Genomic DNA, 25,264 nt, shown 5'->3' with positions numbered 1-25,264 from the left:
GGGAAAGAACGATGTAGTGATGAGTGTTTTCCAAAACCCATAGTTTCTCTGTCGCAGATCCATCGTTTGAACCATGTTAGTTATAACGTAAAACACCCAAAATGACGCTCCAAACGGGGTGGAGTAACAACTTCTTTAGAGGAAAAACCCTTAATTTTTTGTGTAAATGATATTGTTTTACACGATCACACATTTTTAAAAAAATCCAATATTAGTTTTAGTAAAAAAATTCACTCGTTTTCCATATTAATTGAAATATATATAAACGACACATATAAGACCTATATATGTTTCCTTTACAAATATTATTGAGAATATTCCATATAAAATCTCTTAGTTAACACGTATTCTAATCTCATATATAAATCATATAAATCGTAAATGGTTGTAGGCCTAATTTACAGTAGGCTATTTATTAAGAAACAAAAAAAATCCTACTTAATATCATTATTATTATTATTATTATTAAAGTAGGATACTGTTTATTTATTTTTTTTATTCATCTCGAACTGTCTCGAATCAACGAACTATATTTGTAACAACGGAACTTGCGACCTTAGTTAACTAACGATGGTTTTCAGAAACGCACCCCAGACTGACACCAATAACTAGTAGGAATCTGAAAGTTCTTTAATTTTAATTGCTTTTCTTTTTCAAATACCTAATTTAAGTTTTTGTAATTTGCTTCAGGAAATACGCAACTCATTAAATAGGCTTTAAAACTGCTCTTTTACTCCTGATGGTATAACTTAAAATAGGACTAATTGGTGACCTTGACATTTAGAAAACTGCAGGTTGTTTTTTTAAATTCAGATCTCCATTGTATAGACTTGCGTCACCCAAAATGAAAATGTCTGTAATCATTTAATCCATTTGACCGTCTTCACAAAATAAATATCTCTAAAAAAAAATGTCTTAGTGCCTACACATTGAAAATCAACATTGTTTTGGTCACCACTTACTTTCATTGTGTGAACAAAATGATTTGTACTCAGCTGGTTTGGACTGACGTGGGTGATGACAGAATACTTATGCTTTTAAGTAAACAGCACTTTCACCACATTTAAACATCTAACTCATAACTCATATTCATTTGCCATACGAAACAGTTTTTATGCAGCATGTGTGTGATGTGAAACGACATGGCTTGAAATTGTGCTTGCACTGGCTTTAACAGTTCAAATAGATGTTTTAATAAATTTAAATGAGTGACAGCATCCCAATACGCTGACCTCATGACCCAAGTCTAAGTGGAGAAATGCTTGCGTCAAAGTATTGACAGATCCAGGTACCTTTTCAAGTAAATGCAGTCCTTTGATAAGTCAAACCTCTGCTTGTCAAAACTATGGCTAATATTGTTTATAGATATTAAATATAAAATAATAATAAAATAGGAACACAAACTAAAGTAGGTTTGATTTACCTGTACAACATTGTCCAGGACATTTCTGAAATCACTATATTTGATCTCTGTTGCCTTCTGTGATTGTAACCAACTGTCCACAGCCTTTAATGCACTCTTCACAGATGGACGACCAGGGAAATACTGCAAAAACAAACAAGCATATAATGACACACTTGTGTTTGAGACAAGGCTAGGATAAAACATCTCATCAATTCCATAAGTCCTTTTAAAGCTAATAAATGTGATGACTATTTCTGCAGAGCCAGTAGATAATGTCAAATGGCGAGATCCCCAGATCCGCTAATGTGCTACTTTAAGACACTAAGTGACAGCAAAACCACACACTACAGTGCTCTGAAGCAAGCAATGAGAATGTGACCCTTTAAACAAGAATAAAGTATTTGTCAGAGTTTCAGGACCATTATTAAAAGTGGCAATAACCATAACAGTAATAATAATAGATTATTATTGCTATTATTATTAATAATAATTAATCAACAAGTATGTACTGTTAAAAATATAGAAAGTACTGTAATTGTTTTAAATAAAAAGACTTTTAAAAATTTTTTATTAGTTTTTATACCAAAGAAACAAAAACAATTTTTAAAAAGAAATTTTAGTCTACAATTTATATACTTTTTTTGAACATAAATCATACCACGTTTACGAAGTACAAGAAAATATAAAAAAATTAAAGAATATAAATATACAATTATTTACAATGTTTAAGTAATTTGGATATCAATGAGAAAAACAAAGAATAAAATAATTATTTTATATTAATATACATTAGCATATCATTCTAAAATATAACAGTATACTTAAAATGTTGTTTTAGTGTGCTTCGGTGTTAAAAAGTAAGCAAGCTAGATTTACTGCTGGTAAATGCTTCTTCCTTATTATATTACTTTTCTTGTAGCTTTAATAGTGTAAAAGAATGTGTGTGGAAGTCTGGAAGCTCAGTGAAGTAATGAGCATCCTGTGCCATGTGGCACGAGTGAATGGACAGATTCAGTGGCCCTGGACAGACGCCAGTGCTGACCTTACAATTCTGTGTCTGAGCTGAGGCCACAAAGCCAACGCTAACACTCTGTCACGACCCCATAAACACAGCCACATCAGAGCAGTCCAAAGCCTGTGCGTGTGCGGGAGTGTGTTTGTGGGGAGGCCCTACAGGATCCCAGAGGTGCACCTTTCTTTGATTTGTGCTCTTGCGTCTTTTCAATTTTCCTGCGGCCATCTGTTCAGCATGGTTCGGCCTTCTATTCATCACCCTCTAACAGGATCTCTATTAAAACGCGGCTCACTTAAAAAGGCCTTGCAGAGATTTACTTAACCCCAACGCCCCACTCCATTCTGATTTGTTTCCTTAATCTGGGAGATTCGGCCATTGAGAGCGAAGCCAAGGCGGAAAGCTAATCAAAGCTGCACAGGTGGGAAAAGGAGAAAGTCTCTAGTCTGTTACTAAGTGTGTGTGTGTGTGTGTGTGTGTGTGTTACTGAACAGATCTGTGCACTAGTCTGGCCTCTAACTAGTGTGGAAAGCTCATTAAGGGACCTGGGTGTTGAAGTGGGTAATCTGGGATTTCTCATACAAAAGGCATTGTTCAAAACTAGGTGAAAACTCTGCTCTGAATCGCAATCAAAACAACAAGGGCGACATGAATAACTCTCCCGGGGTGACGAATGAGAGACCGTGAAATCATTCTGTTACACTCCAAGGTCTCTCTAAGATATTTATATTTATAGAAAAATTGTTACTGATGAAAATCAAAAAAGATTTATCATTTAAAATGGTTAATACAGTAAAAACAACTAAAAGTGTGGAATGAGAAAATAAATGTCAACAAACTGGCTCACACATGTTGATATTCACTAGACTCAAAAACATGTGGACACTGGCTACACTAACACTTTATTTCAGTATAAAGTCAAAGATTTTTTTTGTAATGTTTTTGAGTGTTTTGAAAGGTTAAGGTGTCTAAATTGCAATATCTTGCTACTGGAGTGTTGCACGGCTCAGTTCTAGGGCCATTTCTCTTCTTCATATACATTAGGATATGCCATTCAAAAACATGGCTTTTAAATTAAAATATTTCACAATATCACTGTTTTACTAATACCACAAATCAACACTTTTTTATTAAGTCAATGCACTGCAAGTTTCAGAGACATCATTAAAAATCAAAAACCATATCGACCCTAAACTTTTGAACGATATTGTAACATGCATGAAAGCATGATTTAAATAAACATATACTTCAGGCCTGTTGAAAGCTCAATTATGATTGGTTGATGAACAGATTAGTTTTATTTTCAGGAAAACACAGCAAAAGTAGTTCCAGACAGGTTTTGACAGCATTACAAATGCATATAAATGTGGCAAACGGTTTCAATTATTTTAAAAGTCCTTCCACTAAACGAACCAAAACACAAAGATAAGCAAATAAACTGACATGCAGAAAAACATGTAGCCAGTGCTGCCCTGCAACATTATCAACATAGTTACCAAATTGAAAATGAAAACAAATCTTAGTGTCTAAATAGTGTTTAATAACATTACCGTTTCATAAACCATTGAACTTAAGTTTAACTTAATAACTTAAGTTTGAGTTTTGCAAACAGTAACAGACAACATTAATTAAATGGTTTTGCAATTGAAAGCTACATAACATTTCAACTGAAAACTAGTAAGAGATGATACAGTACATACTGTATACACTGACCAGCCATTTTATTAAGTACACTCGTCCAACTGTTCGTTAACACAAATTTCTAATCAGCCAATAACATGGCAGAAACTCAATGCATTTAGGCATGTAGACATGATCAAGACAATCTGCTGCATTTCAAACCAAGCATCAGAATGGGGAAGAAAGGTGATTTAAGTGACTTTGAACATGGCATAGTTGTTGGTGCCAGACGGGCTGGTCTGAGTATTTCAGAAACTGCTGATCTACTGGGATTTTCACAAACAATAATCTTTAGGGTTTGCAGAAAATGGTCCAAAAAAGAGAAAATATCCAGTGAGAGGCAGTTCTGTGGGCGCAAATGCCTTGCTGATGCCAGAGGTCAGAGCATCGTGCCACAGCCTACCTGAGTCTTGTTGCTGACCATGTTCGTCCCTTAAATGACCATAGTGTAACCATATTCTGATGGCTACTTCAAGCAGGATAACGTGCCATGTCATAAAGCAAGAATCATCTCAGACTGGTTTCTTAAACACGACAATGAGTTCACTGTACTCAAATGGCCTCCATATCCTCCACCTTGTTGAACCTATGTCACGAAGGACTATGGCAGTTCAGAAGGCAAAATGGGGTGCAAATTGATAGTAGTAAGGTGTACCTAATAAAGTGTACATATAAGTGTACATAACGTAACGGGTACTGAAGACTATACAGTAGGTAATGATGTACAGTAATTAACACTTAAGATGCACATTATTTTCAAATAATTCAATGGCCATCCTCTATTATACCCTAAAATTATTTTATTTCTTACTATCATTTATTTTAAAGCACACACAAAAAAATAATCACTTCATTTAAAAAAAAAAAGAAAAAAAAAGGTAATATTTGAAAAAGCATAGCAGGGCCACTTTAAAGTTAATAGCAAAAATGGCCCAGAAAAATGGCCATTTGTTTGCAGAAGCCTTGACTTTGTGAGTGACGCAAGTATCCAAATACTTTCACAGACCCTCCGCATGTTTATCGTCTCGGTAGAACATATTTTCTGAGATACCCTGACAGTTTTTCCAACAGCATATTGTCAATCATGCCGAATGAGAGTATATACAGCCTCTGCATATTCCATCTAGCAAAAGCAGCGATATAGATCACGAACCACAAACAGCCCTTTCCAATCACTGTCCTGACTGATCCAGCCCCCCGCTCTCCCTTCTTACACCCCTTCAGACCATGACAATCCACTTCACCCCAGCAATATGTCATCTTCAATCCGATTAGTATCAGCATTCGAGAAACCACAGTCTCTCTCTCTCTCTCTGCAGAGGTTCAAAAGAGAGACATCTGTTGACCCCGTCCTGAAGAACAGCTCTGTTTAATCTCCCCCATTCGGACACGCACTGTATACAAGTGGGTTAGTGTTGTCAAATGTATACAAATTTTGTTTTCTGCAGTATTGAGGCCTACCACGCTCTTTCCACGACAGCAGGTTTACTCTCACCATAGTTTCACTATTTTTATCTGTATATTTGTTCTGTTGCATTTATGCATGTTTATTCATTCATTTTCCTTTGGCTTTGTCCCTTTATTCATCAGGGGTCACCACAGCAGAATGAACCGCCAACTTATCCAGCAAATGTTTTACGCAGCGGATGTCCTTCCAGCTGCAACCCACACCCATACACTCTCACATTTACACACATACACTACAACCAATTTAGATTATTCAATTCACCTATAGCGCATGTCTTTGGACCACACAGAAATGCCAACTGACCCAGCTGGCACTCGAACCTGCGACCTTCATATTGTAAGGCGACAGTGCTAACCACTGAGCCAATGTGCTTCTCGAAAATTTGTAAGAATGTTACATGGATCAAAGCAAGAGCTTATTTTTTGCTATTTTATTTTATTTAATCTGGGTCACCGAACGTTTTAAAAGTCTGAACAACTCAGCTGACAGGACCAGTAGTAAAAAAAAAAAAAAATGCCTGAGATTTTGACGAAATTAAAATACAAGTAAAAACATGGTCGCTTAATTAATACTGTGATACTGAAAATGGTATTTTTAAGGTATCATAAGTTTGAAAGCTATGTTTATTTTCAGATTTATTAGTTAATATTCATGTTAATAAAATGTTCATATTTGTTTTATTTATTCAACATTAAAAACCAATTTAAAAACTGGGCTGACTGGAGATTTTTTTCTTTTTTTAAACTTTTCAGGTTCTGCAGGTTGCAATGTTCCAAATTTTGCTTGCCAATCTTAAGCCAATTGTAATGGTTTGTTTTGGTTCAATTTGGAACTTCCCCAACCAATTGCAGAGAGCGGGGAACCAGAGTGAGTGCTCCGACTTGGTTCCCCCCTTGGTCTCTGACTGGAGATTTTGACAAAATTACAAACATTGTCACTTAAATAAATACTGTCATATTGAAAATTATATTGAGTATCAGTAGTTTTTTAAGGTATCATAAGTTAGAAATGTGATGATCTACACCTTGAGCTATTAAAAAACCCCCAGTAATTTATGTTAATATTTACTAGTTAATATTCATGTTAATAAAATGTTTATAATTGTTTTATTTATTCCACATTAATAACACATTTTAAAAAACTGGGCTGACTGGACCAGTAGTAAACAATAATGCCTAAGATTTTGACAAATTTACAAATATTGTCACTTAAATTAATACTGTGATATTGAAAATGATATTGAGTATCAATATATATTTTTTTTAAGGTAGAAATGAAAAAAAAAAATGTAATCATCTACACTTGGAGCTATTAAAAAAACTTTATGTTAACATTTAATAGTTAATATTTATATTAATAAAATGTTCATATTTATTTTTTCACATTAAAAGCAACAAAAACACACATTTAGAGCATTTTTTCCCTGAAAAATTCCTGAGATGTGCTTGGTTTCAATACAGAAATTTAAAAAATGCATAAATATTGTAATTTTAATTGATTATGTGGCAGAATTTCTCCTTCTACCAATTCAAAATGGTATTTGGTCTCAATATTTTCTACCAACGCATAGTATTATTATCATATCATATTACCATTGTCATTTAGTTATAAGCAAGTGTCATTTAGTTATAAGTATAATATGATTATTATCATATCATATTAGTCGTTTAGTTATAAGTAGGCCCACACAGAATCTGTGCACGCAGAAATTTACTTGTGTAAATGTGTGTAAATTTATATTTATTCAGTTTTTTTCAATTAATTTCAGTAATTGGATTTGCATTGTAAACATTTAATAAATGTTTAATAAAGGTATTATTTTTTCCTTTAATATGTTAAGTTTTTAGTTACCATATCCCCAAAATCATTCTGCATAAATCTGCATTTTATTTTTTTTTTACTAAATTCTGCAGAGAAATAGCAAATTTCTGGCCCAATAGGTCAGAAATGTCAGTATTATCACAACACTAAAGTGGGCCACGTAAAAGCAATCTAAACCATTAAACTGGCACTAACCAACATCAGGTGCTGGTTATCCATTAAACCAGGGGTCTCAAAAACAACAGAAACAAAAAAAACAAGTAATTTAGGACGCTATTCCCTGAAATAAAAGATGGAAGATCCAATCCTGCCTGGATGTGGACCTCAGATTGCCTTCTAATGCCTTGTGTTTTTCTCTCCCTCTTGCATGGCTGGAAGCCTCTTTCAAGAAAGCAGGATAAAGATGGGTAATCCTAAAACCTCTTTGTAATGCTCTCATGTCTCCAAGATCCACTATTTTAATCCTGAAATACACGTTCTGATTCATGCAAATCCGGATTGTGCTGCAAACCCAGATACGGTACATAGAGCATGACTGAGGAAAACACTTCTGTTGACCTAGTATGTGAGTAAACAGCTGTGCTAACTAGCATTTAAGACTGGGTAATGGACCACCAAATATGCAGAGGACCCCCAGACATGAATATCCTAAAATGTAAAAAGGATCCATATAGCTTCATGTGTAAAGACCAAATTAATACAGTCAAAGATGTTAGATATTTTAAATGGCTTTAATAGAATATTTTTTCCAAACATATTTATTACTTTTAAAGTAGTTTCTAGTTTTATTTGTATCAAATTTTGATCTTTATTCATGTTATACAGAACATTTTGAATTATACATTATTATACACTCTTCGGCCACTTTATTAGGTACACCTGTCTAACTGCTCGTTACAACAAATTTCTAATCAGCCAATAACATGGCAGCAACTCAATGCATTTAAGATTGTAGACATGGTCAAGACGATCTGCTGCAGTTGAAACAGAGCATCAGAATGGGCAAGAAAGGTGATTTAAGTGACTTTTTACGTGGCACAGTTGAGAAACTGCTGATCTACCGGGATTTTCACGCACAACCATTTCTAGGGTCTCGATTTCTGCCGCAACATTTGGATCAGAATTTGGTGTCAGCAACATGAAAGAATGGATCTATCCTGCCTTGTATCAACAAATCAGGCTGCTGGTGGTGGTGTAATGGTGTTGGGGATATTTTCTTGGCACACTTTTGGGCCCATTAGTTCCATTTGAGCATCGTGTCATTGCCACAGCCTACCGGAGTATTGTTGCTGACCATGTCCATCCCTTTATGACCACAGTGTACCCATCTTCTGATGGTTACTTCCAGCAGGATAACGCACCATGTCTTATAGCGCGAATCATCTCAGACTGATTACTTGAACATGACAATGAGTTTACTGTACTCAAATGGCCTCAATAGTCACCAGTAATAGAGCACCTTTTGAATGTGGTGGAATTGGAGATGCGCATCATGGACATGCAGCTGACAAATCTACAGCAACTGCTTGATGCTATCATGTCAATATGGACCAAAATCTCTGAGGATTATTTCCAGTACCTTGTTGAATCAATGCCACGAAGGATTAAGCCAGTTCAGAAGGCAAAAGGGGGTCCAACTCGGTACTAGTAAGGTGTACCTAATAAAGTGGCCGGTGAGTGTACATATATTAGGATTTTTTTTATAACAATACAAACTTGATTTGATCAAATAAAATCAACAATTTGGTAAAAATAAGCTTACTTTCAAAAACAATCAAATTTATTTATAAGAGACTTGGAAATTATTCATTTAAAATTCATGACTTTAAGTTTCTGTTTCCACTTTAGTTTTGTATAGTTTGTGCTTTTAACTTATTTTTAAACCAATATAAATGTATTACTTTAGTTGTCCTCATAGTTACAATAATTTTTTGTTTTAATTATTTTAAATATTAAAATGTTTTACATTTAATATACACATTATATACATTTCATTTGTTCCAGTTAAAATTTATTTTATTTATTTCATTTATTTTAAAAAAGTCTTTTTATTTTAGTTTTTTCTTTAACCTCCCTCTCTGGTTTTCAGAGAAGGTTCAGGACGAGAGTGCAGGTTGTGACATTCACAGGATTATCCCATTACATCAGTCTGTCTGTAGTCTAAGCATCTTAAACTAAACACCAAACCTGTAAGCAACCTAACTGTGTTTAGCATTCAAGCCACTGTACAGATCTCTAGTTCAGTGTGTGTGTATGCTCCTCTGTGCCACCATTAATCTCTCCATGCTTTGCTTTAGTGGGGTTAAATGCTTCCTCTTCACAGAGTGTCAATTAATGCAGCCGGCGTGTCTGTTTAACAAGACGGCTCAAAAGAGCAGGCCAAAAACAGCAAGGACACAGTGAAGAGGCCCGGCTGACGCTGGAATACCAGAGGGAGCTGCGGATATTGACAAAACTAAAGCACAGTTAATGGGAGGGCTGTCCGGGGGCCCTGTGTCTCCTACAGGCATCTGTGTAGAGAGTCCCCAGAGAGCCCTAAATAATGGGAGAGATTGGCAGAGCTACGGCAGACCCACGCGAAGCCAGAGAGAGGTCATTGTCTCAGAGCTCATCAAAGAGATCGGTGGCACGCGTCTGAGTCACCGGAGAACCGGAGGAGGAAGAGAAGAGAGAAAATCTCTATCATCAAAAAAATGCTGGGTTATTTCAGGCCAATTCTGGGTGTAATACGAACTAATCAACCTCTCGTCCTGAATCTTATCTAAAAACCTGAGAGGAAGGTTTTATTTTAAAAGAATAAATAAAAACATCTAAATTAAACATCTAAAATAAAAATATTTTTTGGACTTGAAATAAAATGTTAACTGGAACAAATTATATGTACATATAGAACATGGAAATATTTATCGTTTCCAGCTATTTTAACTTAAAACAAAAATAATCGTAACTATGAGGAAAACTAAAATAAGTAATAAATGTATATTGCTGGGTTAATTTTTTTAAATAAAAGAATAGGACCAAATTAAACACAATGTTTGGGTTAGTCCATATTTTACCCAATTTGGGTTTAAATAACCCAGCATTTAGAGGATATTCAGGCTAGTCGCACAAAATGTCAAAACGTCAGTGTGTCAAACTCCATACCGTCATAATCATGCACTCTCGGAAATAAATGTACTCGAGCTGTCACTAGAGTGGTACCTTTTAAAAAGGTACACATTTGTAACTGAAGGGTCCTTCTTAATAGCTCAAGGGTACATATTAATACCTAGAAAGTACAAAAGTTACCTCTTGAAATTTCTATGTACTAACACATACCTTTGAGGCACCAATTGGCCCTTTAAGTTCTAATGTCTACCTTTTGAAAAGGTACTATCCCAGTGACAGCTCTCGTACCTTTATTTCTGAGAGTGTAAAATAAAATGAAATGTGAAAAAATATTTAAACAAAACAAAAATAAGCTAATTAATTAATTCATTCATTCATAAAAAGTAACAAAGTGAGATTAATACAAATAAAAGACAAACAATATATTTAAAAATAAAAACTAAAATATGTATACAAAATAAAACATTGTGGATAAAAGCATAACTTTTATTCAAATTTATGTACACATAATAGAATTAATATTTCTGGCCATTTCGGCTAAACTATGGTATATAAACAATAATTTAAATTGTAAAAATCTTCTTTAATCCTTTGATAAGTGTTTAAGAAAGCATTTATGAGACAATATGTGAAAATGTATTTGAAAATGTATAGAAAAAGCAAACAGTGAATTTTTTCTAATAATTATTACTTTAGAATGTGTTACGTTATGCTTATGTTTTTTTTTTTTTTCAAATATGCTTATGTTTTTTAAGGTAAAAGATCTAATATTAAATGATGTTCACTTCCTAATCATTTGGAAAATAATTAAAGCAACACTGCAAAAACTGCAGGGTTCCACACCATTCATTCATGTTGTGCCAACACAAATCAAGTTCATTCATTCATTTTCCTTCAGCTTAGTCCCTTTATTCCTCAGGGGTCGCCACAGCAGAATGAACCCCCAACTTATGCAGCATACGTTTTACACCGTGGATGCCAGCTGCCACCCAGCACTGAGAAACATCCATACACACTCATTCACACATATACACTACTGCCAATTTAGTTTATTCAAGTCACCTATAGCGCATGTCTTTGGACTGTGCAACAGGAGCACCCGCAGGAAACCCACGCCAACAAGGGGAGAACATGCAAACTCCACACAGAAATGTCAACTGGCCCAGCTGGAACTCAAACCAGTGGCCTTCTTGCTGTGAAGCCATCGATCAAGTTAACTTAACAAATTTTAGTGAACTGAACATAAAACAATTAAGTTGCTCAAAAAGATCTCAAGAATCGTGTTCTTTCGGCTCATTTTAAATAAGTAGTTTAAACAAGCAGCAAAATTATTTTATTTTTAACTAGGTTAATTAGGGTAACTAGGCAGGTTAGGGCAATTAGGCAAGTTACTGTATAATGATGGTTTGTTCTGTAGACTATCGAAAAAAAAAACCTCAATAGGGCTAATAATTTTAACCTTAAAATGGTTTTTAAAATTTTTAAAACTGCTTTAATTCTAGCCGAAATAAAACAAATAAGACTTTCTCCTTGCTCTGTTAAACATCATTTGGGAAATATAAAAAAAAAATAATAATTAAAAGGGGCTAAAAAATCTGAAAGGGGCTAAATCTGATTTAAACTGTGTATGATAAGAAAGTATTGTACAACACTCTAAGAATTGGTGCGTTATTGAAAATAAGGACAAACTCAAACATTAGGCTAATTTTAAATTTAAAAACAACCCAGCAGTTGGTTTAACCCGTATTACACCCAGAATTGGGTTGTAATAACCCAGCATTTTTTTTAAATATCAGAACAAATCTACACAAAAAAGCATAAACAAAACAACCACAAAGCTTTAAAAAATGTTGTATAATTTATGATCCACATCTTGACTCATGTCAAAGATCGTTTAAGGCCACAAACTCTGAAATTCTCTGTGCTACAGCTTAAGCGAACACATCTTGGATTGAAATGTTCGGTGTATCTCCCTCTAGTGGTTTGTCATGTGAACTGACTTGAATGATACAGCCGTTATTATCATTACAGTAAATATTCCCGGAGTGATTGTGTTTTCTGAAGTGACTCACCTTGGCCAGCACATTAATGTACTTCTTCAGTGCAATCAGATCGTCTCCACTGATGCTGGTGTGACCAGATAACTCCACACGCAGAGAGTAATGAAGCGCTGATTCCAGATCAGACAAATACACACGTGACCTGTAAATACACATACACAAGCTCCATGTAGGGTTATTACTGACATTCAGTGCACCATTTAAATCAAAGAGGCCAAATGACAGAGTACAGTTTTGTGAAATATATGAAAGCTTGTTTCCGCCACACAATAAAAAAAAACATTTAAATAAAATGAAAAAATATTTTTTATATCTAGTGTTTATATCTAACAATTACAAGTTATAAAAACACAATTGTGAGACTTTTCCCTCAGAATTCAGAGCTTGCATCTCACAATTCTGAATTATTTTTCCTCAGAATTTTGATATTGTAAATCAGATTTTTTTTATGTGCAACTGTAAAGTTTTCTTCTCAGATTTCTAAGTAAACATCTTAGTTTACACCTAGCCTTACTTTATTCTTTAGACTTGCAAATATGACTTTTTCCCTTCAGAATCTTTCTTTCCATCCATCTCCCCAGAATTCTTCCAGGTTTCCCCAGAATTCTGCATTTTCTTCACACTTTTGACTTCTCGCTCAAAATTTTGAAATTCACAATTCTGGCCTTTTTTTCCCAGAAAAATTTATTTCCATCTCATAACTTAGATTTTTCCCCCAGAATTTAGAATTTCCTTCTTACAATTCAGACTTTTACTGCATTTCTATTTCACAAATCTAAACTTTTACCCTTAAATTCAGATTTTCTATCTCACAATTTAGACTTTGGGTAGCTCTGTCGCCTCACAACAAGAAGGTTGCTGGTTTGAGTCTCGGCTGGGTCAGTTGGCATTTCTGTGTGGAGTTTGCATGTTCTCCCAGTGTTCACGTGGGTTTCCTCCGGGTGCTGCGGTTTCCCCCACAAGTCCAAAGACATGCGCTATAGGTGAAATGGGTAAGGTAAATTGTCTGGCGGTTCATTCCGTTGTGGCGACCCAAGATTAATAAAGGGAATAAGCAGAAAATAAAATGAATGAATGAATGAAAAAAAATTCTCAGATTTCTCCCATATTTCTGAGATTTCTGAGTGGAGCTGCGCATCGATGGGTTTGTTCTTCAGAGTTTGGACTTTCAACAGTGAAAATTAAACCACACTTAAACTAAACTAAATTGAACTTCATCTCTAAAATCTGGACTTTACTGGAACTATGTTAAGTGACAATCTACAAGTGCTATATAAATAAACATGAATTGAATTGAAAATCTTACAATTATGTTTTCCTGAAAAAAATGGCCAGATTATAAATCACATAACTCTGAGATTATCCCCCACAAATAAAAACTGTAAACTGTAAAACTCTAACCCTAACCCCAACCCCAAACTGGAAAAGAAAGAATCATGAGAAACAAGCTTTTATGCAGAATGCTTTAACGATATTATATCACTATTGTAGAAAACCTTACATTATACTACTTGCAAATGATACTTTGACTGATAAAAATCAAGTATTCAAAATATTAAAAGTTCAAAATATTTCAAAGACCGATTGATTTCATTTTTAGCTTCATAAAATATCAGCAAAATTAGCATCCTAACATTTGAGCATTTACCCAGATATCATAAATAATTGTTGCACTTAAGTTGAGCATTAATATTAGAGCTGTCAAACAATTAATCATATCCAAAATGAAAGTTTGTTTTAAAACAATGTGTGTACTCATGGTGTATAAATAATGTGTATATATGATTAAAACTATTTATAAAAAAATACAAAAAAAACCCCAAATTATTTACATAAATATTTAACTTTCTATTAGACATACATATTAAAAAAATTTATAAATATAAATAAGCCTTTCCTCAAATATATACATGTTTTTATACATATAAAAAATAAACATCCACAGTACAAACATACAATGCAAATACAATTTTGAATCCGATTAATCAAAATTAATCTACTGACATCACTAATTAATATGTAAAGCATGTCTAAAAATGAATAAATAGTATTAGTGGTTGATAAAGTGTGCACTAACTTGTTAAATGGCTTCCATTCCTGCAGAGTGGAGTTCTTGATGAGTTCAGTGATGGGAGTCTGATGTTTTCCAGTCCGCACTACACCTGGTAGCCTCTGGAGGGCGTATGAGTAGAAGGTTCGAGCTTCATTGAGTCTGAAAGAGAAGAAAAAGAAAAATTAAGGGCCACATAACCACTAACATGACCTCAAGTATGTGAAAACAAGAATGTGGAGTGGATGGTCAGTGGTTGCCAGATTCCAGACAAGCTCAGAGTCCATGTTTATAGAGCTGCTGCTTGCTGAATCAGCTCAGTTTGGGACAGAAATTAAGAGGAGTTAAAGGTTAAGATTAGAGCCAGAGGCAGTCATTCTATGTGCAAATATATACTACACTGTTATATGGTATGCAAAAAGCAGTTCATCAAATGAGTAGAGCTTGCCCTTATAAAACATCGGGTGAAAAATTAACTGGTGCTTCAGACGAGACAGATATTATCATGATAGATTTGAAATTTGGCATTACTTTAAATACAATTTTAGAAACAAATAATCAAAAACACATGCTCGACAACACTAAAGGCTATTTGCTTGGCAAGAAACAGCTTTTACAGTATTGTACAAAACAATATATAAATCATTTAATCTGATTTAGAAGAAATTTTAAAATGTATAATTATAATAGACCCAGATTTTTTCTTTTTGAAACTTTTAGTTTTTTATTATTATTGTAAAACAAGCTTAATAGTCAATGGAGTGGCAAGGTGATTCTTACAGTGTATATTTTCTGTTAAATCACATACTTAACACAATAAAAAATAAATAATAATAATAATTTATATATCTGTAATATATATATACATATATGTATTTGTAACAAACTTTAAAAGTGTGTTCACTTTATTTGATTTGATTATTTAAAATTTTTGGGAAAAATGCCTATTTTTGTTTAAATACAAAGAAATAAATAAAATGTATTTAAAATAAAAAAGCATTTTGTGGTATATCATTTCAATCAAAATATACACCATAGCTGATTGAAAGTATTGATTAAAAAAATGGGTTTACAGTAGGGTTGGGAAATTAATCAAAAAGTAATAAAACATTTTTTTTTTCAATAACTTACCTCATGCGGAGTCACGTGACTCTGCGCTGTTTGTTACTGTTGTGTTACTTTGCACTACATTGGCACGTTTACAGAAGATGCAAGAAATGCACCATTTAAAATATTATTTACAGGATATACAAGAGTTATTTTATTTAGAAGAGATACTGTTTATTTTCTACTTTTATATAAAAAAACTAAGAAAATAATTTATTTTATTTGCCAAAGTGCAAGTTATTTATCTTCAAAAAAAGAAAAGAAATTACAACCTTGTTGTTTTGTTAAAGATTGGGAAAATAATCAGAAATATATGTATATATTTTGTGATACACACACATAAAGATAAAACCATACAAAACTATTTTGTTACATAGATATTAAAAATTGTATCATATACATAATTTGTATCATATCCACATATATTTTACATCTAAATATAAAGAAGCATTTTCTCAAATATATGCATGCATGTGTGTAAAATGTATTTATATATACATAATAAACATGCACAGTACACACTTCAATTATGTCCAAACAGACTTTTATTTTGGATGCGATTAATTTTTGCCAAGCACTAATATTAACTATTGTTAACTAACAAACCTTATTGCAAAGTTTTTCCAAAATAAACTCTTACTTTATCACTTTATTGTACTATTTGTTTTTAAATACTCCTACTAGTCAACTTCTATTTTACGTTTTAATAAGTTAGATCACAGAGTCCAAAATGAAGAAAAAAAATTGAATTTCTGACACCATAATTAAAACCTTTCTTAAAAATTCTTGAAAATAAAATTACTAAAAAGTCACCTCTTCCACCTCCAAAAAACTGAAATATGTCTAGGAATGCAGTGTGGCTGATAAGTAAGCTCACTCCTACATTTCTCTTCTGCTGTTTTCCACCATCATCCATTACCTCTTACTCTCTCTCTCTCTCTCTCTCCTCAGATGAACAGATGGTAGGTGTGTCACACTGATGAGATGTCATTACTGATCATTACCCTCTCCGATAACCCTGGCAATCAAACAATAAACACCACTGCGCGTTTCTGAGTCTCCAGCACATGAAGACACACACTCCCTCATCTACCCAAGCTTCAATCAACCCTCTTCAGAGACACACGACCAAGCCTGACGTCCCTCGGGTCTGACGGCACGCTTCTGAAACCAGGAGATCTAGAAGATAGCGAGCGTGTGTTTATTTTTATTTTTTGTGTGTGCATGCAACACAAGATCAATCACGCATTCAGACCTGACGGCGCGCCATCTGTTGCTCTGCAGAGCTGGGACTGTTTGGCAGGTGAAGCGCAGGAAAAAAGCACTATTGTTTTGGAGTAGAAGATTAAAACCCCCCTTAACACACACGCGTGCACCATCCAGGAGGATGGAGACAACATAAACCGACCATAAATCACTGCTCTTTAGCATTTGTCATCTAAAAAGCCCTACACCCATGCCAAGTTATTTTTCTCGAATAAGCATAACAAAAGCAAGCAAACCTCTGATTTATGCTCCCGGTTAGAAATGATTATGAAAGCTCTGTGATCTTGAATAATTGTGCATATTCAAATGTTGTTGTCTCATTAACGTAGCCAGATGTTGACGGGTTCTACTGCAGTGGCTCATGTAAAAGTGAGAAGAAGGGATCAGGTGAATGGTAAATGCTTTCATTATTGAATAGCGTAAAGCTATCGCACATGTTGATGTTCTCTGAAAGGTGAAGTGTGTGTGTTTTGGTGCCTCCTACACTGAAAAAAGTGTTGCATGCAAAACTGTTGCAAACAATTTATTTGTGTTGAATTTAAACAAACAAATTAAATTGAGCAATGTTTAACTTAATTTGTTTGTTTAAATTCAGCCCAAATAAATTGTTTACAACCACTTAACGTAAAAAAAATTGAGTAAATCCAAGGAATCATCTTTGAATAATTTTTTTCAGTGTGTGTACTGATTTTTTTCATTTTTTTTTAATCAAAAACAGGACAAAATCAAGAAGTCAGGTTTCAAGAAAAGTCATAGCACATCTCGCCTCAAAAAGGCACAATCTGAGGAATCTTTTTGTTCCATAACATAATAGGGTTTCTGCAGGTTTCACCAAGCTAAATTTAAGACTTTTAAAGACGTTTTTAATTAATGAGTAAAATTTTAGACTTACACTGGGCTTAATGCTAAGGATTTTTTTCGAATATCCCAGATGGAAAAGACTTTCACTTGCCCTATCGAAAATATGATTATAATTTAATACATTCAATAAAAAATATAGATCAGGTCAGTATCCTCAGCAGTAAATAAATGGAAAAAATGTAACAAATGTTACTGTAAGGAAAGTAATTAAAGCATTATGGTAAATAGAGTTAAAAATGTTATCTTTAAATAAAAGGTTTATTGACATTGGGATTGTAGTTGGTTGTATGACTGTTAATAGCCAGATCGGGCAGCTATACAGGAACGAAGGAAAATTAAGACTTGCAACACAATATTTCAGTAGATTTAAGACTTTAAGGCTTAAAATTTAGCTTTTGAGATTTAAGACATTTTAAGGCTCCGCGTATACCCTGCAAAAACGGTGCATGCAGGTTTAACACTGAAGTTTAATACTGCTCAACACTAAAGTTGTTTTTGCCGACAAATAGCCTTTAGTGTATTGCACAAAACAATACATAAATTAGAGCTGCACATATCGTTTCAGCATCAATATCGTAATGTAAGGGTCTGCAATAGTCACATCACAGTATTTGCAATGTTGAGTTAAGATTATAGTTCATTATATTCAACAATTGAGAATACCTGAAATATCTATGCAAAGTATAACCATAACAGAGTGAAACTTCATCATTTGCATGCATTTTAAAGCATTCGTGCACAAAAATGTACAACATTTCAGTTCTACTGAATTACTACAATGAAGATCATACAGTGTTATTACATTTCATTATTAAATTTCTGTACCTGAATGACTCTACGGAAACTTTTACTTTCTTTTCCTTTTTTCTTTACTACGCTGTAATTATTCTTGCTTGCAATTTGTTTATTATTTTATACAGGATATACCCCTTACAAAATCACACCAATCAATCTAGATTAAAAAAATTCTGCAAATAGAGCTATTCAAGCCATCTGGTGAAATTGTATCCATATCGCAATATATAAAATCGGGAAAAAACTAAATATTGCAATGTCACATTTTACCAATATCATGCAGCCCTTATATAAATCATTCAATTTGACTTGGTAGAAATTTAAAAATGTCTCCATTTTAATAAACGGAGAGCTTTTGTTTTGAAACATTTTTTTTTTTATTGTAAAATAAGCCTAATAGACTTAAATTGAGTTTTTTAATTCATCTATCAATTTAATAATCCTCCAGGGAAAGTCTTGTCAGGATTTACTCAAGTTGTTATAAACCCAGATATTGAGTCAATCAAATTGAAGACATTTCTGTCCCTCCAATGAAAGTCTATTCACTCATAACAAATTAAATTAAAAAGATTAAAAATATATATTTTTTAAATTCTATATTAAAGGAGTCTTCTGTTGAAACAAGATTGCCTTATATGATGACCAGATTTATTTAAAACTTTTAATTGATCATCAATCACCATCAATGATCATGAAATAATATTTACAGTATTCTAATTTGGTCAAGAAAGCTAAACCATGCTTGCTTGATGTGTGAGAACCAATGAGGCTCATTCTTGCATCTTTGAGCATCGGCAAGAACCAATGAGGTGTGTTATCATGCATCTAGAAGATTGCAGTTTTGCTAATCAAATGTTTAAATGTGAATAAATACCTATATTAAATCTGCTTATATGATTTAACCACCGTGTGTCTTCGGAGGACTTTGGATTTAACTGCTTAATTCATATGACTTTATTTTTGCTCCTGCAGAGTTTAGCTCCAACCCTAATCAATCAAACACACCTGAACAAGCTAATCAAGATCTTACTAGGTAGGTATACCTGAAAGGTGTGTCGAGGCAAGTTGGAGCTAAACTCTGCAGGATGTTTGGCAACCTCTGCTTTAAAGCATCAGTGATTTGGGTGAACAGACCTTGAGTTTAGGACAAAATGAGGGTGGGTAAATAGCTATGTTTCCATCCACCTATTTTTATGCGCATTTTGGATATGCACATAAAAAATGGTTTATAGAAACACTAAAACGCGCATTAATTTTGAAGATGCGCATAAAAAACATGTGCACATAACTGAGTAGGATAAACTTTTTATTCGATAAGAAAATATGCTAATTAACTAGGATGGAAACACTTTTACCGAACAAATTCCAGCATGCGCATTAAAAAAAAAAAAAAAGTCATATGATTTTGTAATCAGTGATTATGTGATGATAAAAATATGTGTGAATGGACAAACTATCAGGCTGAGCACATTCTATAAATCTGAAACATTGTTTTGATGATTCTAAAATGCCTTAACCATTTCGGTATCAGTATTATAATATTATAAATGACCTCCAAAATAGTCAAGATCTTCTGTGCTCCGCGTCTCACGCCTTCAAATGCCACTATGTGTTCATTGCGTGTCAGCATACTGCCTTCTGGGGCACAAGTCATTTATTAAGTGAAGAAAAGATCCACGCAGCTTCTACAGCAGCAAATTATGTTTATACTTTTGATATTTGAAAGCGGTTAATCAGTAAGTGACGATTTTGTTCTCCTTGACACGTTGGATGGAAACACTGCTTTATTCGCATATATTTTATGCAATATTCCAGTTTTGCACAAACATTTAATTCGCATTTTTGGATGGAAACATAGCCAATGATGACAGAATTAGCATTTTGTGGCAAACTAACCTGTTTGTTAAGCTAAGGCTGAATATTATTCTTTTAACATCAACAATACCTCCCTGTGATACTTTTTAAACAAAAAATGTTGTCCTGGAAATGTCCATGACATCAGTCTGAAGTTTTATATCTGCTGTAGGACCGTATGAAGGGAAACACTTACACTTTTAGCCTAGAGATGCTTCCAGATGAGTCGTACAGGTAACAGGAGGGAAAATCAGTCACACCAAACCTGGACACCAAACTTGTCTCTGTGTCCAAAACCCTGCGCACAGCTATATTTTCATACTGCAACAAGTCCAATGTCACCTAAAAAAATACAAATTGAATACATATTTTGTACAGAAATAATCATAAGCAACAAAAGGAAATTTGTAATTGAATTAAATGTAATAAATATATATAATAATAATAATATATTATATAAATAAAAAAACAACACCATGTTCAACTATTGAAAAGATGATTGGAAAAAATGTGTTCCATGCTAAAAATTCAGACTTGGTGCAAAAATTATGAGATTTACTTTTTTTGTAAATTACTGGTCTAAATTACAGGTCTCAAATGGAGTTTCTGGAGGGCCGCAGCTCTGCAAAGTTTAGTTCCAACCCTGCTTTAACACACATATGCTGCGGTTACACTAAAGTTTGTGCGTGCAAAATTCTGTTGTATGGTGCTGCGAAAAAGGGCGGGATTAAACAAGATGATTAGACTATTAAAAAAGCAAGCTATTGCTCCATGTTTTTAATTCCTGTTCAGAGATGACATGTTTTGATCTTTGATTGGCCTCACGCAATCACATGATCCAATTTCGCAGGTCAGAGTTCACCAAGCTTGAACTTTGCAATGCAGCGAACTGCGAAACTTGTCGCACAAACTTCCGTTTCCGGTCTGACGCATTCACGTGCATATGAATGGAAGTCTATGGGGAGAAAAGTGCAGCCTGAAGGACTTAACAAGCCTGAAGGACTTAATTAGTTTGATCAGGTGTGTTTAATAAGGGTTAAAGCTAAACAGTGCAGAGCTGCAGCCCTCCAGGAACTGGATTTAACACCTGTGCTCTAAATCATCATTATTCAAACTGATCTCACCTCTCTCCCCACGTAGGACTTTTTATTCTCAAACACGAGAGCAAGATACTTCACATTGTTGGCCTGAAAGAAGTGGTGTACCTCTGCTTCACTGGGGAGAGAAAATGAATTACTGTAGATTCAAATAAGTTAATAATATAAGTTAACAAAATCATTTAAACCAGTGTTTAATAACAATAATAAAGCTACTTCATATCCTAGATACATTTGAGCGAGTCTTGAACTAAAAATGTCTACTTAACTATAACCTTTTAACTTTAACTGTAACAAAATAGTTATTTGTCTAGTGATCTGTATAGTGAATTTGAAACCAATTCAAATACTTAAACTACAGTAAAAAGTACTTCTGAAATTTCTGTGCTCCTTTTTTTAATCATTTCCTGCCATGTTTAGTCAGATGCCTTTAAATGCAGAAATAAGAGTGATACGCATCAAGATTTTGGCGTGTCCTTTTCCTTCCTTATTTGAGCAACCTTTTGAGCACAGCAATGTTTACTAAAAGCACACAAAACCGACACGCTTGCTGACAGCAACAAGCAATGCTATTTACATTACAGCACTGTTAAATCAACAGAAAGATGACATGGGTCTAGCTCCTTACATTTCTCAGTGCAAATATAAAAGGAAAGAAAGACATGGCGTTCTAACCTAGCCGTCTCTAAAGGTGGACAAGCAGGCGGCCAAGCCTCGGTGTGTATCTCCAAATTCTCGATAATGTATTGGCGAAGTCCTCTCACATCCCTTGGAAATCCTGTGTGAAAGTTGAAAACAAGTTAATTCATAGAAAAAGGCAAAGTCGATACATAAAAGATCTTGATTAAAAGACTAAAGAGTGGGTATTTAAAGGCAGAGTTCATCTAAAAGCTTCAGTTCATAATAGGGCTGGGCGATAAGGCAAAAATCTCGATAATTATTTTTCATATTGAACGATAACGATTTATATTTTTCAATATTAGTTGTTAATGCTTCCAGATTTAAAAAGAGTACCCCAACAATGACTGAAGCCACAAAATTAGAGGGTTTATTAAATAGCGCAACACATTTTCAGCTGATAGATTTTCGGTGGCTGAAAATTCAGTGCATCTCTAATATCAACACACTTCTAGATTCCCATTATTGTACATTTCTGCTGTGTGATTGGCTCTTAGATCAATATAGAGTAAAAAAGTCCAGAGCTTATCATTGTTACTGACATTAATTTTATTGCGATTCGATATAATAACGTTTTTTTTAAAAAATAAATTATAATGGTTGTTTATTTTTAATAAGTCAAGTCAATTATTAACCATTATATTTTGGTATTTTCTAATGCAACACATCACACAAACATTTTAAACAAAAAATGGCTGAGCTTTCCAGATTATTTTCTCACTTTGCTTTTAGGCTGCACTGTAAAACTGAAATAAGTGTAGTTAACTCAAAATTTACTGAAAGTTAATTCTTCTCATTTGAAAAGTGTTTTGAACTCAGTGTTGAGTTGGTAATGAGTTAATTAAATACTTCATTACTTCAACTTAAATGGAGTAAGTTCACAGTACTCATATAGATTAGTTTAACTCAAATTGTTTGTAGCAATCGGTTTACACAAAGGTTTGAGTTGCCTTAACTTATTGGGTTTTACAGCACACAGTTGGTTCGAGGTGTCTTCATTTATTGGGTTTTACTGTGCTCAAATTGCTTCGTTTACGCAAATGGATTAAGTTCACAGTACTCATTAGGATTAGTTTTTGAACTTAAATGGTTTGTTTCCTCAAATGGTTTGAGTTACCTTAACTTTTTGGGTTTTACAGCATGTAAATAACAAAAAAAATCACTGCAGTCTTACAATCAACTAAATTAAATTAATTATATCTATGGAGTTATTGAGTTTGACTACATGTGCAATTTATCTTTTTTTTGCCTAATTCTCTAGAACACCCTCTCCCTGGTCTGTTTTGTCTGGACAAGGCTAATACTTTATTTTAAATTTTTATGAGCATACTCCACTTTGGAAGTTTTAAACAATCAAAAATATTTTCTCTTCAAGTTCTAGAGAAAGTATAAAGTGAGACAGGTACGAATAAATTTCCATATCCTGGACCAGGCCGTATCCTGAGCAGCTGCTGTGGTGGTCATGGAGGAGTGGAGAGCATGAGACTGATTCCTGTGACGCTCCAGGGGACAGACGAGTCTTCGCTGAGGTTCAGCTTCCAGCCTTCGCTGCTGAGACTGCAGCTCTGCACAAGACGTTTGGCCAGCGGAGAAATTGAAATGGTCGTGCCCAACTGAGTCTGGTTGCTCTCGAGGTTTTTTTCCTTCACTTTCGCCAACTGGTGAGGTTTTCTCCTTGCCGCTGTCGCCACTAGCTTTCATGGTTTGGGATCGCTAGAGCTGCTCATCGATGGATTTGCTCTTCAGTGTTTGGACTCTCAGTAGTGATTATTAACCACACTGAACTGAGCTAACCTGAACTGAACTTAAACATTAAAAACTGAACTACACTGTTCCAATTTACTATGATCTTCTTTGTGAAGCTGCTTTGACACAATCCACATTGTTAAAGCGCTATACAAATAAAGGTGAATTGAATTGAATTATGAAATAGGATGAGGTTTGCAGTCAATAAAGATAAAAAAAAATCTATGGAATTTTTTATAGTAAACGTGCAATATAGTTTGAAATTAAATATTTTATTTGTATCTTATGGGATTTTTTTCATTAGCCCTTTCACTGCCCCACTAAGAAAATGTTTGTTTTGGATTTCTTAACTCCTAATGTCGCTAGTTAACACACTCACATTTTTCCCCAACACATCCCATAATTTCTAAAATATCAACCTCTACCAAATGGTAGACATGTCTGTTTATGGTAAAAGTACCGTATTTCATACATATACTATGAAAAATCTGAAAAATATGAAGTGTAAGACCAATTTATTTTAAAAAAAAATAATCAAAATAAATCATTTTTGAATACTAAATCACCTTTATTTTTTAAGTATGCCATAAAATACTACAGATTCTCATTAATATGTATTCTTCAAGTATAGTGGAGCAACAGAATTATGTTTGATGTTTTTGTAAACCAACATTGCTGTGTGTGTAAACCATTATTTAAAACACTCATTCTTTACATGACTTTACCATTCATTATTTAAAATGGTTAAAATACGGTGAATCATTTGATAGAGCAGGCAGTTAAAAGGTTAATACTGTAATAATTTATTTATTTTGCTGACTGGGTTTTCAGGTAATTTGTCTGGTTAATCATAAATGTTAATAATAAATTATCCAGGGATAAACAATACTAAACTATGGCTTTCATAGCTTCTAACTGCTTTCTAACAGGCTTCATCTTGAGTCTATGAACTCTTAAAGGGGTAGTTCACCCAAAAATCTAAACCAGTAGAGAGTTATTTTTTATACACAATAATAGACATTCAGCAGAAAGTTGGAATCCACAATAGGAAAACAAAGTGCTATGGATGTGAATGTTACAGACTTCCAACAGCCTTAAGAATATTATTTTTAAGTTAACAGTGAGTAAATTAAATAGTTTTCAGTTGTTGTTTTTTTTGGAAAGCATATTGTGCAATATAAAATACACTTCTATATCTTTAATAACTGATTTTAACGATGATTAAGCAAAATAATAGAAAATCTACTGCTTCCATA

At 33.8% G+C, this 25,264-nt stretch overlaps 1 protein-coding gene across 1 annotated transcript in view; it reads right to left on the bottom strand.

The window, feature by feature from the left end:
• qsox1 (quiescin Q6 sulfhydryl oxidase 1) overlaps positions 1-25,264 on the bottom strand; it is a 51,831-nt gene that overhangs the window by 17,978 nt on the left and 8,589 nt on the right. Inside the window, exons 4-9 of the mRNA XM_056463927.1 lie at positions 22,260-22,362; positions 21,612-21,702; positions 20,684-20,829; positions 14,632-14,766; positions 12,567-12,696; positions 1,424-1,546 (exon numbers count right to left, since the gene is read on the bottom strand). Coding sequence (XP_056319902.1) covers positions 1,424-1,546; positions 12,567-12,696; positions 14,632-14,766; positions 20,684-20,829; positions 21,612-21,702; positions 22,260-22,362 — 728 coding nt within the window. The remainder of the gene's footprint in view (positions 1-1,423; positions 1,547-12,566; positions 12,697-14,631; positions 14,767-20,683; positions 20,830-21,611; positions 21,703-22,259; positions 22,363-25,264) is intronic.

Source organism: Danio aesculapii, chromosome 8 (assembly GCF_903798145.1).
Source record: "Danio aesculapii chromosome 8, fDanAes4.1, whole genome shotgun sequence".
Classification (NCBI taxonomy): domain Eukaryota; kingdom Metazoa; phylum Chordata; class Actinopteri; order Cypriniformes; family Danionidae; genus Danio; species Danio aesculapii.
The sequence above is the reverse complement of the archived record's forward strand: the minus strand, read 5'-3'. Positions and strand labels throughout refer to the sequence as shown.